General features: G+C 35.4%; 1 protein-coding gene across 5 annotated transcripts in view; it reads left to right on the top strand.

The window, feature by feature from the left end:
• The window catches only part of LRRIQ1 (leucine rich repeats and IQ motif containing 1), a 105397-nt gene that overhangs the window by 57022 nt on the left and 34270 nt on the right, over window positions 1–14105 (top strand). For 4 of the 5 annotated variants that reach the window (XM_032107274.1, XM_032107276.1, XM_032107275.1 and 1 more), the window contains one exon: window positions 7198–7299. In XM_032107274.1, coding sequence (XP_031963165.1) covers window positions 7198–7299 — 102 coding nt within the window. Of the gene's footprint in view, window positions 1–7197; window positions 7300–9426; window positions 13472–14105 lie in introns of those variants that run through there. The other variant, XM_032107277.1, reaches the window with a different exon arrangement.

The raw sequence follows: 14105 nt of genomic DNA, 5'->3' as shown, positions 1-14105 counted from the left end.
AATGATGCTAATCAAATATTCTCCACGTGAGAAGAATCTTCACATATATAATTATGTTTTCCATCAGGTACATCCTCTGAAAGTGATGAGAGTAAATCAGGGTCTTTTTGAGAGTCTGGTAGAACAGAGGGACTTTTCAGCATTTCAATTAGAGCATATAGACCTTATTCTGAGGCTAGCCTGCTCCAGATCAGGAAACTGCAACCAGACCCATTAGGCTGCCAGTATCTTTCTCTGTGTGGTACAGCTCATGCTAGGTTACTTTTAGCAATTTGAGTGTAACTAGGGAGAGAGAGTTCACAGTCTTAGGCAATGGCTTTGAGTTTAACCCTACTGAAGCAGGAATTCCAAAAGAGATTTTATTCCTTCTAATATTTAAAAGCAGACAGAAATTTATATGAATAAGTAGATGTCAACATTGTCTTTTAGTGTTTCCATAGAAGTTACCATCCTATCGCCTTCATCTCCACTGAAATGAGGTTCGTTTATCTTGTACTTACTGATGCTGAATATGGAAGGTTGTAGGATCTAGTTTTAGCAATACTATTTCTGTTCTTTCTTTTGAATTTCCAGGTCTTCAGTGTCATAATTAAAACTGTTTCCTTTTTAGCTTTCTAATTTAAAGTAGTTGAACATATGCTAACTACAAGAAAATAATTTTGTTTGTGAGAAAGATTCATAACCACTAGAAAGTAAGTAACCAGCATCCACTGGATGGAAGGAATTATAAGGTATAAAGAAGCAATGTTCTATGTTATATCTACTCACACATCTGACTAAGAAGCAAAACTTTTTTGAGAAAATGCAAAGCAACAACTCTAAAGGTTTTAGATACAAATAAATGATAAGATATTCACATTAAACTGATAGCTTTTACATTGAGATTTCAGTATAACCCCAAACATCTTTTATATACTGTTGATCATTCTGTGTAAGGATCTCATTACTTGCAGGTAATGATAAGGTGTTGATGGAACTTCTAGTAACAAACTAGCTGTCAGAGTATGTTTTCTGCTTCCATATGCTATCAAACTCCTTTGCCTTAGACCTGAGATTCACAAATGCAAAGTGTTAAATCAGCTTGCATTCAGAGAGTTATGCAGTTGCTCTTTAATATTGTCAAGACGTCTGCTGGATTGGAACTTGGACTGGACAGCCTTGAACAGCTTTGATTCTTAACATACTCAGGTGTGGACATGTTTTCCTTTTTATTTTCCATATAAAACATTTGTCTTCTACTAGTGCAACAGTGATGGTATTCATTTGATAATTATAGAAGTCCACATCTGAGTTAGTCATCTGCATTGTTTTATGGAAATAAATTTCCTCTTAAAATATAATTCAAAAACAGACCACTTGAGTCTCACTGTAAAAGCACTTACAGTTCTCCATTGCCTAGACACACAACCTAGAGTGACTTGCTGAAGTACAGAGTTAAACTCTAGATATGTAGAAACTGAGAAGTGTCTTACCTCATGTGTCTGGCCACATACCTTCTCAATATAGAAAAAAATACCAGAAAGTGCACTGAATCCTGGGGTTTGTATTACAAGGGAGAGCTTAAAGTAGCATAGCCTTATAATAGGGAATGATTCAGGCAAGGCTGATACTGCAACTGATCAGTCCCACCAACTCATGGCCTTAAGGCCTGTATGCCCTGATCCACTACTGCTCCGTATGCTTGTTTATGTAGTTAAAGTTGTGGCCTGTATTTTAGTGATATCAAGTGTATGCTGTGTCTGAAGACATTATTGTGCCTCACTGTGCTTAAGTGACTCATAACAATCCTAGCTTCCTGAAGATGTCTTGGTAGAATAGTACCAAATTTCTTCCTTAACTTGTAATTTCCTTGGTTCTGTGGATTTTATATTAGCCTCTCATAGTTAACTTCTTTTAAGATGGCTGAAAGCTTGTCTCTCCTACACTGGTGTATCACTTCTTGTTTAACCTTTTCCTCTCCAAAAAATGTTCTCTTGTCAGTGGATCAGGCCCAGCCAGCATGGGTTTAGAAAAAGCAGGTCCTGCTTTGGCCAACCTGATCTCATTTTATGACCAGGTGACTCACCTGTTGGATGAGGGAAAGGCTATGGATGTTGTCTACCTGGACTTCAGTAAAGCCTTTGGTACTTCCTCCCACAGCATTCTCCTGGAGAAGCTGGCTTGGACAGGTAGACTTTTTGCTGGATTAAAAACTGGCGGGATGGCCAGGCCCACAGAGCGGTAATGAATGGTGCTCCCTCCAGTTGGCAACTGGTCACTAGTGGGATTCCCCAGAGCTCAGTATTGGGGCTGGACCTGTTCAATATCTTATTCAATGATCTGGAGGAGGGGATTGAAGGCACCCTCAGTAAATTCGCAGATGACAATAAGTTGATCTGCTGGAGGTCAGGAAGGCTCTACAGAGGGATCTGGACAGGCTGGATTGATGGGTCAAGGTCAATTGCTTGAGGTTCAACAAGGTGAAGTGCCGGGCTCTGAACTCGGATCACAGCAACTCCAGAAAGTTCTGTGGGTTTGGGAAACAGGGGCTGAAGAGCAGGCCAAAGGAAAAGGACCTGGGGATGCTGGGTGACAGCAGCTCAACATGAGCCAGTGTACGCCCACATGGCTGAGAAGGTCAATGGCATCCTGGCCTGTATCAGAAATAGTGTGGCCAGCAGGACCAGGGCAGTGATTGTCCCCCTGTACTCAGCACTGGTGAGGCAACACTTTGAGTGCTGTGTCCAGTTGTGAGCTCATCACTACAAGAAAGACATTGAGGTGCTGGAGCATGTCCAGAGAAGGGCAACAAGGCTGGTGAAGGGTCTGGAGCACAAGTCCTACGAGGAGTGGCTGAGGGAGCTGGGGATGTTTAGCCTGGAGAAAAGCCTCAGGGGAGACCCCATCACTCTCTACAACCACCTGAAAGGAGGCTGTAGCCAGGTGAGGGTCACTCACTTCTCCCAGGCAACCAGCATCAGAACAGGAAGAAATGGCCTCAAGCAGTGGGGAGCTTCAGGTTGGACATCAGGAAGAATTTTTTCACTGAAAGTGTAGTTAAGCATTGGAACAGGCTGCCTAGGGAGATGGTGGAGTCACCATCCCTGGAAGCATTCAAGAAATGAGTGGATATGGCACTTAATGCTATGCTTTAGTTGACCTAGTGGTGTTTGGTCAAAGACTTGATGGTCTTGGAGGTCTTTTCCAACATTAATGATTCTATGATTCTATGGTAATACTTGATGCCAGATAGGAAGGGAAAAAAAAAGGTAAAAAGCAGCTGAAGTGGACCTTGATCACTAGAACCAGAACACAATGATAAAGACATTTCATAGAGGTCAGCAAATATTTTTTAGTTTGAGTTTAGAATTTTAGACAGCAATGCAATAATTAAAAATGAAATAAAAAACAATAAAAAACTCAACCCACCTTCTTCAAACCCACAGCCCCAAAAGAGATGTCTTAACAGTCAGAATAAAAATTTGAGCATATTATTATTCTGTATTACACATTACATAAATGACCACTGATCTATATTAGTAACAGAAAAAAAAGCTACTTTTGTTCTGACTGTCAATTCCGGGTAGCAGTATCTTCTGGGAACTCCAGCCATGGATGATTTGCAGTTCTAATTCCTGTGCCATTATGGAACAAAATCTAGTCTTTCTTCCAAATGAATTTACATTACAGATAAGCATCTGTTGCTGTGTGCTACTTTGTCTTAGGATCTCTTTAAAGTTGTCACATTATGTTTATGTTTTCCTAATTACAGGTATTCCACAACAAAACTGAATGGCAAACATTTTAATTTTTCAGTTTCACGTGTTAACGAGAAGTTTAGGAATGTGGTGCCAGATCAGGCAGTAACTATTCCTTCCATATTTTTTCCGTAACATATCTTGTGTTTGTCCAACTTAACTTCTATATATGGAGGCAGCCAAGGAATGTGCATTAAATTATCTCCCTGGTTTCTAGATTGCAAGCACAGACCATCATCTAATAAGCCACATTTAAATGAGTGTGCCAGAATCCAGGAAGATATTTCTATGATTTTGAACTATTGGACTCTTTCACAGTTCTCTGTGAAATCTAAAACATTTGATTGCTTGTCATCAAAGCATACATGGAGTTCATTTCCCTAGCTCACTCAGAGACTGAAAAGCACTAGTATTATGAAGTAATCTATGTAATATTGCCTACACTTGGGACTAGATAAAGAAAAGGACTCATTTTTAATAACAAAAGAGCTGTAGGCAATGGTTGAGGTGATCCAGGTAGGTACAAATTCAAGTATTCTGGCACTGTGTTAAATCCATGTAAATTCTTTTAAGTTATTTTGTAAAGATTCAAAGACAAATCTTCTGATGGAAATCTCTTAGAAGAACAATTTCCATTATTTACCCTTCTTCCCAGTTCACGATATCTTTACTGCTGATATCTTTGTGCACAAATAAATGTTTGAGAAATCTAACTTGGGAATAATTATTCTGTGTGACTTCACCAAAAATCTTTGGTACAGTTTAACTTTGGACTTGGTGTTTCCATAGAATTGGGTGGGAGGTTGGATGAAGGAAAGATGACATTTTTAAAACATTTTGGACTGATGTCAATAGACCCACAAAAGGAAAAAAATTATTATTTCAGGAATTATTTTAAATTAATCAAAGTTACTTTGGAAATTTTCAATTGCGTTTTGTCTTAAGACATTTTATTTGATTTTGTCTCTTTGTCTTTGGTCTTCTATTAAAGAAAGACATTTTTTGTAACTAGCATAAAGCTGGAAGAAGTTAGAAGTCTTCTTGTCAACACTGTGTGCTGGATGTTGGAAAAATTACAATTATAAAAAATTTTATTTGTACATTTTTATCCATGTGTAGGACTTGTATGGCCATGTATCTTAGAACTATACAAAAGACAATAATAATTCATGCTTAAAATATTTTTTACAACTTCTATTATCTAAAATTTCAAGGATAACTTTTAAAGTATAATGTAATACAATTTCAAGGTATTTAAATCACAAGTGTTACTGTGATTCACTCTCCTAAGCATTTGCTACCCTGACAAACACTAGTCTGGCACAATTTTATTTTGGTTGGAAGGCTACTTTATCCATTTATACAGAGTGAAAGAATCTCCAAACCTAGCAATCCAATTTGTGAATAAAGTTATCCCATTATCAGAATCATTCCAATAATCCACCTTTGAAACTAATGGAGCTAATCATTATTTATTTTGCACCTTGGATAGTTCCATTTAATTTAGGTAGTAAAAGTGAGTTAAAATTGCTTTAAATATAACATCCTCTGGCTTAATCTGAAAGCTATAACCATCCTACAACCATGTGAGAGAGGCTCTTAGACAATTTGAAATAACAAAGGTGCCACTGATTCTGCCTTGTGAGGTTGGCATGGCCTATATTACTCCCTCCCCACTTGCCACAATTCCTTCATTAGTCAAATTTGCTGCTTTATGAGAGGTTAGCACCATTAAGAACGCTCTGTCAACCACATGCTGCTGCAGTGTGGGCCAACCAAGAATACTGTAATGTCTTGATGTGTTTTGCCAATGCATTATCTCTTAGAGTGCCACACCCCGTTTGAGATCTTCTCCAGGCTTGTAATTGATCTTCCCACTCTTTGGGGAAAAGCTGAGCTCTTAGGATCCCTTTATGTTCCATTAGTTTGTAATTGAAGTGTCTACTACAGCTATAGGGGTCTAGTCAAAACCAACTTTACAAACTGTTGTTAAAATTCATAAGAAGTTGCCCACCAGCTTAACAGGACATAGTGGTGCTTTATTTCTAGAAATAAGAAAGCCAACAACAAAAAAGCTCTTTATTATCATGGTCCTATAAACTCTCTCAATAAACACTTTTAAGGTCATGTAACAGACTCAAAATGAAGCACCAGACATAACTCGTCATTTCAGTATATTCTGTCTGAATGCTCTTTGAGTCTTTCCATAACCTGTTTTCCTGCTCTATCTGTTCTGGCAGTGTCTCACATATTCATTTTTGCTACACATGCATTCTTTGTGAAAATTTAGATCCTTCCCTTGACATTTCTACTTTCTTGATAAACTCCATTGTTTTTTTTCTCCTCATTACTAATTTCTACCCTTTTCAGACAGTTTTTAGTCATCTTTGTTGACAAGCTTCTTCTGCCTCATTGTTTCTCAGATATTCCTGAGATATGTCTGCTTGGGCTACTGTCTTCTTTTAACCATGTCAAATGTATTTATTTTATCTTTTCTTTGTCATTCTGCTACTCATGTTACCTTGCTCCGTGGCATACCTACAAAACTCTCTATACTTTACTTGTCATTGTGTATCTGCTTTTGTTTCAACATTCTTTTCAGTCCCTATTTTTTTTTTAATATATCACTGGTTTATTGTGCCCAGAATTTTCACATTCCTTCTAACACACTGTTTCCCTTAAACTCTTACTTTCCTCCTATGCCAAGCAAAAAATTCTTCCTTCATGTCAGAAATAACATGTGAAAATCACCTCTCCTGACTAGTGTGGTTTTTCATCAGTTTAGCTTTTGTTAATTAAACTTTTTTTTTTTTTTTACCAGTCAAGGAATGTCTTATCTAGGTTTAGATACAAATCTCTGCTCTTCTTTACTTCTTTGCAAACTTTTAAAAGTAACAGTAAAGAAACTAATCAAGATGTCATACTTCAGCATATAAATGAGTCTACAGACTTCTGGGGTATTTTTTAATTTCAGTCAGGATGGGAGATGGAGGAAGACTAACTTATTGTCTACAAGCGTAGTCTTAAAAAATAAGCTGCCTCCTGTTAACATTTTTTAGGTGTAAATGTCTTGATTTAGACTGCTGAATAATTCTGGACCAAAGCTTTTAGAAACAGTGCTTGACATGTATCCTGTTACAATTTCTGCTTTAATTTCAAGCTTTAAAACAAGATTTTTAAAAAAATATTTTCTGCAAATATATGCTTCAGAGTTTATTTTTAATTTGGAGATGAGCGAGCTAAACGATCAACCATGTTAAAATCCTGCAAAACAATGACTTTGATTCTCAGTTGTGTGTGTATTTATCTGGCTTTATTTTAGAAAGTGTAATCCTTTGTGAATATAAAACCTACTTTTAAAGGTATTTTCATTTATTAAGTGGCTAAAAGGTGAAAAACTGCTTGAAGGAATGAATGAGCCAGGTCTGACCTTTGATTTTAACTTGTTCTTGTCATCTAGACCCAGCTGTGTGCCTGGCGTTGTTCAAAAACAATGAAAATAAACATCTCCCTGTGAAACCACCAGGGAAGACGCAGCCTATAAATGCTGGATACTTTGAAGGTATGAACAACTATTTCATTTTATGCATATAAGCATATATATCTTGCAATGTATTTTAAACAGGCCTACTCGAAATATAAAACAATATGCACAAATAGAAGAAGCCAGAAGTTTAAGGACCTTATCTGTTCCTGGGTATCTCAAGTTACAGCAGTGAAACATTTCAATTTCAATTCATTGTGGATAGCAGGAGGTGCTCCTAGAGCTTAATTCATAGGGAGATGGAGCCTAACTTATTTATTTCTTGTTTTATTATTAAATCTTCATCATAAAAAATGTCAAAGCATGTCACAGAGATATAAAATATGAAGTACTCGAATAAAACTTTATAAATTAAATATCACTTCAAATTCTTCGTTTAATTGTCACCTTTTCTGAGGCTAGCCGTTAACTCCTAAAAATCCTTAACATATTTTTTCGAACGTACTTTCATAACTATTCCTCAAGAATCCACCATTGGACAGAAGGGAAGGAAAGAAGATTTAGCATGTAAATATAAAATTTGTTTTCCACAAATATTTAAACACTGATATAGCTCTTTTACTCTCCTTGGTTTCTGTACAATTAGAATAAGGCCAAGCCCATGTAAAATGCCCTTGTTGTAAGAAGATAATCATCTCCAGAGACATCATTCTATATTTTTTTGATTCCTCCTGCAACTCATTAGTGTACTCAGAAAGTTCTCACCTCTATCTTTTTATCTTTTTCAAAGACATAGTCACATGCTAGCTGATCTGTTCCTAATTTCACAAAGTAAAATTACAAATTATGGTGTATTAAGATTCGCTGTATGAGGATAAAATTAGAACATGTCTGAGACAGGTGTGAAATGAATATGAATATACCTGAACTGCAATTCAGTCAATTAACCTAGCTGTATGGAAGCCTAGATTTGCCCCACCTTCATAAGTCTATGCTCAAATTTGTTTGGAAACAATTCTTGGTAAATTCTGAAGAGGAAATATTTTTGCACTATTATTTGCCTTAGATCCAAGCATGAATTTACCTTGACTATAGCGAATCTGTGTATACTGCACCTGATTGAGCATTCCCATTCTCATATATGTTTTTGTGGCATATGCTTATATATGTCAGAATGCATCATACGCTGAAGAAACAGAAGATGCAGGCTGCCTGTGAAAAAGTGAATGTCCAAGACTAGAAACAATAGTAGGAATGTTCAAAACCATGTCAGAGATAAGCCTGATTACAGGTTCAGTACCCTAAAGTCAGTGTAGGTTTAGCCTAGCTTTCCTGACACCAGTTTATCTGTTCCTGCCTGGAAACATTTCCCTTTGATTTGAAAAGCCAATGTACGCGTTCTAAATATTACTGAAGTTATTTTTTGGATTTATGGAGAGAAGGTACCGAGGCAGATTGGATATCAAAAGGCAAGCATAGTGGTGGTACTCTTTAATTATCTTTCATTTCAAAGACCATTTTACTTCTCTGGCCAGCTCATAAGCAGAAACTTTTTTTCACCACTCATGGATGCTCACATGCAGACTGCTGAGCCTTCAAAAAGACAAGCAATACTTTTCTGCTTGACCAGAATGTAAAATTGTCCTTCTACCAGAGGCATTGCTACTTTAGACATTATGTCCAGAAAATTCTAGGTTGGGTATTAGAAGCAGTGTGCAACACAGAACATTTATTTGTATGTATGTGAGATATCATCAGACAGAACTAAGAGTTTCTAAATTTAGAATTAATAACTCTTTGCACCTGCATAGAAACTTCACAGAGTTGTGGTATCAGTGATGTCTTCCCTTGTTTCCCATTTTCCCTCTCACCTTTTGAATGTTTCTTCCTCTTTTGCCTGCAATAGATTTCTTTGGGTCTGTTCTGTTAGTGGAGTTCTTTCTGTAAGAAGAAGGTGGAATGTTTTCACTCTGCATCCATAAATCTTGTGGTCATTGAATTTTAAGTCGAGAGAACCCAGACCTTTCCTTTGCATGGTGAAAATAAACTTCCTCCATTCAAGTCCTTTTACTTCCACAGACTGGTAGTGAGTCCTTGGGTAGAAAATTTGAATTCCAAACCATCTTCTTCATGAACAAATAAATAAATTAAAAAAAAAAAAAAAAAGCACATTCTATATATTCCTTCTTTATTTCTTTAAATTAGGAAATGGAGGGGAGAAGTCATAGCATCAACAGCAAAACAGCAAGTACACATGTGTTATCTGTTAAATAACAGAATCACTACTTTTGAAAGGGGATGCCCTGGGAAGTGAAACAATTAGAATAGTTTTAGATTTTCAAACTGGAACACATCATGGTAATGAATATTTAAGAAGAAATCTAGTTAAAATGTATGATGAATGTCTTTTGTCTTCATCGTGGTTTTGTGTGTAAGAGTACAAACAAAAAGGAATAGAAGCATAAGGGGTATAAAAATAGAGTGAAAAGGAATGAGTTTAATATCTGATGCTTTTGTGTTCCTGAGATTATTATTCTGTCATAATTTGCCTTCTTACTTTCCTGGTACAAAAGTTTTGGCAAGTTGATATGCAATATGTTGATAACAACTTTTGAAAATTTGTGCATAACTTTAATCCCATAGGATAATGCACGCATCTCTAAGTTGACTTACACATTGTAGGAAAATACATTTTCAAAAATTGAGTTATTTATTCAAAATATTCAAAATTTATTCATAAATTCTTATTAAATTTTGGATGAGTCATCATGCTTTACTCACTGATATTAGACAAATCTCCACCAGGGACCATTATTTCACATTTGTATCAGAGTAGCACACAGAAGTTAGTCAGAAATAAACCCTTTTGTAATACACACCTCATGCCTACAGCATGAGGAGATATTGTTCTCACAAAGAAGAGCTTACCATTTAAAAATACAAGCAGCATGTGAAGGCACAAACCATGGGAATGTAATTCAATGCATTACTGTATATATATGTCAATACATTTACATACAACGCGTGTCTATACTCACACAAATATATAAGCATATACCGTAAGTGGGTGTAATAATTCAATAAGCATAGCACTTATGACTTTTTATTTGTATATTTTGAAAGGTAAGTAAATTATGAACAATTACTGTCTGGTGTAATTACTAGTATCAACATGCATTTTGTAATCCTAACACATTCTGTCAGATGCAGTTTCAGTTTCTTTAAAATTAATGCATGTGGTCATTGTATTGTGGATACATTAAAACTATTATTTAAATAAAAATATATTTGAATCTTTATTATATATTGTGACATTAACTTGAGTAGGTTGTAAAGTAAGCCATAGAATATGCAAGTGTAAATATGTATTTACTGTTTCTTTTAACAAACTATACCCTGATCAAAAACCTGAAGACAGATGAAAGCCTGACTTGAGGTATTCCTGATGATTTGCTGGACGTTTTCTGGGACTGTGTATATTACACTGCTCTCGTTGGTGTGATAAGGATGTGCTTCCATCATGGTTGTTGAGTTTCATTTAGTGTCAGGTAGCTGACAAACAAAATATGTATTCTTTAATGAATATTGTGGTTCAATGAATATTCTTGGAGATATTTTTGTGGTTTGTAGATGATGACATTTCAAAGATCTCAATATTTTGGAAACTTTATAAGGAGCACAGATAATTGTCTTAATTTCCTATTTTGCATCAAAGCATATTTTTTAGAAAGCTTTATGGCTGCTTGTCCTCTTTTTGTCTGGAGGCTATTTCAGTTGTTAATTTAATGTAAAATAGTCTTGACTGTTTTGGGTAAAGTACATCAGGCATTGAAGGAAGAATCTATCCTTGACTCCTCTTGGGAAGTTCCAGTTAGTCCTGGATGAACGTGTAACAGAGCATCTCTGCCATTTGTGGGTCCAGAATTACAGGATCTGTAATTTCATTTACACAGAGGAAGGATACTTTTCTAGCCAACAGTGTGAATACTTAGGCCCAGCAGCTGAAAACCAAAGAATGAGCCCTAAGGCCAAGCACATTGTTTTGCTATGAGCTTTGCAAACAGTATGTGTCTTTTTGGGTTCTCTTTAATCCAGTTTCCTCAACAGTTTTGGTGGGTTATCCAAATAATTTTTGTTCAGTGGAATGGGAAGCTGAATTCCAATCTGTAGAGCAAGTTGGAAGAATGCAGTAAATCAGCTGAAAATCCATTCAAACTATCCAAGTGTTATTTGGACATGATTCACTTTATTTCAAAGAATTTCATGGACTGTGCTCTATTTAATTTTGTAGGTTAGGCGATTTATTGGCATATATGGTATATTTATTTTTAGTCATATCCATATCCATCAGTGACACATCTATACCATACACTTCAAAGTGAAAACAGTGCAATGTGACTTCATCTAAAAATATGCACAATGATTTCTGCCTGGAAGTTTAACTATGTTAGAAGTGCACTGGGCTGTGTTGACAATATATGTTTGCTGTAGTTTGGGAACCTAATTGACAGTACTGTATTTCCTGTCATTTTATGCTCATGGTGACTAAAGAAAATATAACGGGTATAGTGTTAAGACTGATTTCACCAATACAAATTTGATAATGAATAGATTTTGCTTTCTCAGGTGACTTTTAATTATGGCAATATTTATTTATTTCTGTTGAAATTGTATGTAGAAATAACATTTATTTTTCTAGAATAAGAAGTAAAATGAGCTTGTGATTATATCATATGATTGGAAGATAAATATCAAGGAATCCACTTAGTCATCTGTTTTCCAGCTTTCTAATAGTTCATAATTATGAAACTCCTTGTAGTCTCAAGTGAAAAGTATTGCAAAACATTCTTATAGATTATTATTATTAGTGATAATTGAAAGTACAAATGTGAGACTTTGGAAAGTTGGAATTTAAGGTTAGCTATTTAAGGTTAGTTAATTCTGTGAGTTTATTAAAATATTGTTGCATCATGATCAACATGGTTGCTTAGATTTTCTGTATTATAAAATATGAATACATTGAAAAAAATTGTGTATTATATTTAGTAGAATTTATATTGATTCAAATCACTGTTGCTTGAAAAATCGCTTCTACCTGACAGTTAAGAGAAGGTACCAAGGCTGGAATGCTAATATTCATCTTTATACAGGCTTTAAATGTTTTTTTTGTTTGTTATTTAAGAGCATTTAAAAAGACATTGAACTATAACTGATGATTTGTGTTAGTTGTTTTCATCTTTTAGAAATTAGCTATTTTTAGTGGAGAAATATTAATGGCATCTCCCAGGAATCACATTGTTTGTAAACATCCAGTTCTAAAATAAATAATCTTTTATTGATCTGTTGTCTCAAGAGGATTAATAACCGCATTTGAAATCTGGCCTTGAGTTGAAATCTTCTATGAGTTGAATTCCCATGTTCACAGTAAAATACAACTATTACGTATCTCCCAGGCTCTAAATTTGTATGCCACATTAAGGATGCAGTTTCTAATCCATACAGCACTGACAAAAAAAATAATGCATTTTCAGAGAATGTTAGATCTGTCCTGAAGTGTAATGAAAATGTGTTTCAGAAACTTGTAGTTCAGAAGGGGATCTATCTTTTAAAATCATGATTCTCTGGCTTTGTTTCTTATTATTTAGTTTGAACTCACACAACAGAACTCTCGCATTGAAATATTTTCTCATTTTAAGGAATTAATGGCTCTCCACCAGCCCTTCAACATGTAAAATGAGTAGGTTACTTGTGTCCAGTACATCCAAAAAGAGCCAGGATAAAATAAACATAAGGAGTTGGATATCTTGGAAAAAATCTGTCATGGGTTTGGGTTAATCATCTCCAGAAGAAATTCAACTTGATGCCTGAAATGTAAGACTTCTTGGAGAAAGCAGTAAAGCCTGAGGCAGTGTTGATCTGAAGGAGTGCTCTCCATGGGTCAGAGCTGCTCTGCTGGCAGAGTGCAAACCCAGTTCACAACAGTGGTACGCTGAAAACTTGTAAAGGACTGCAGGGGCCTTACAGTGCACGCACTCAAGCTTCGGTTACATAGTTCTACTGGTCCAGTTTCTTATTATAAAATAAAACTGAAAAATAAAATCTGTGCCTAATTTTCTAGCCTCCTGTCTGTCAATGATAGTGTAGGATTTTTTCAGTATGCATGGAATGAAGCAGTCCTGAAATTATGTTTAAAAATAAATATGTAAAACATAATTTATGTGCATTTATGCAGTCCACTTCAGTGTCTGAGTATTTATAAATTATCTAGATATATGACATTTTTATATATGACATTTTTATTAATATTCTTGCTTTTCACATTTAATTATCAAAAAGAAAAGAAAATTTCTACTTGCCTGAAGTTCCTGAACAGGAGGTACTTGCCATAGATACATACCAATTAATATTACGAATTCTCATTGTGGTTTTAGTCTTCAGGGTTCCTGTATTCCTATGTTCAAGGTTTCTGACCACATATCTCACCTGCCTGTGTACTTTGTCTTTGTTCCTCACTCTGCTATTTTGCAGACTGTTGTAATTTGTGGTGGCATAAGGATTTTATTAGTGCATCAGATATAAATGTGGTCTCTAAGCTAGAGAGCATGTTTGTTTGTTCCAATAAACTTCCAAAACTAGGATTTAATACAATATAGGTGGTTACCTGTGCTTTCATAACATACTAATTAGCCAGTTTTTATCAACCTAAAAGGAACTTCACATGCGAAAAAAAAAAAATCTTACTGTTCTTTTGCTAATAACTACCCAGTGATGATTTCAGTAGGAAAGAGATTTCAACCAAAATGTCATCAGAGGTTGAAAACTATTTTTTCTCATTGTTGAGTAAGATGATATAATAGTTCAGATAGTTTTATTTTCATCTCCTG

Source organism: Corvus moneduloides, chromosome 4, assembly GCF_009650955.1.
Source record: "Corvus moneduloides isolate bCorMon1 chromosome 4, bCorMon1.pri, whole genome shotgun sequence".
NCBI classification, from domain to species: Eukaryota; Metazoa; Chordata; class Aves; order Passeriformes; family Corvidae; genus Corvus; species Corvus moneduloides.
Note: the sequence above shows the minus strand (reverse complement) of the source record. Positions and strands in the feature narration are given on the sequence as shown.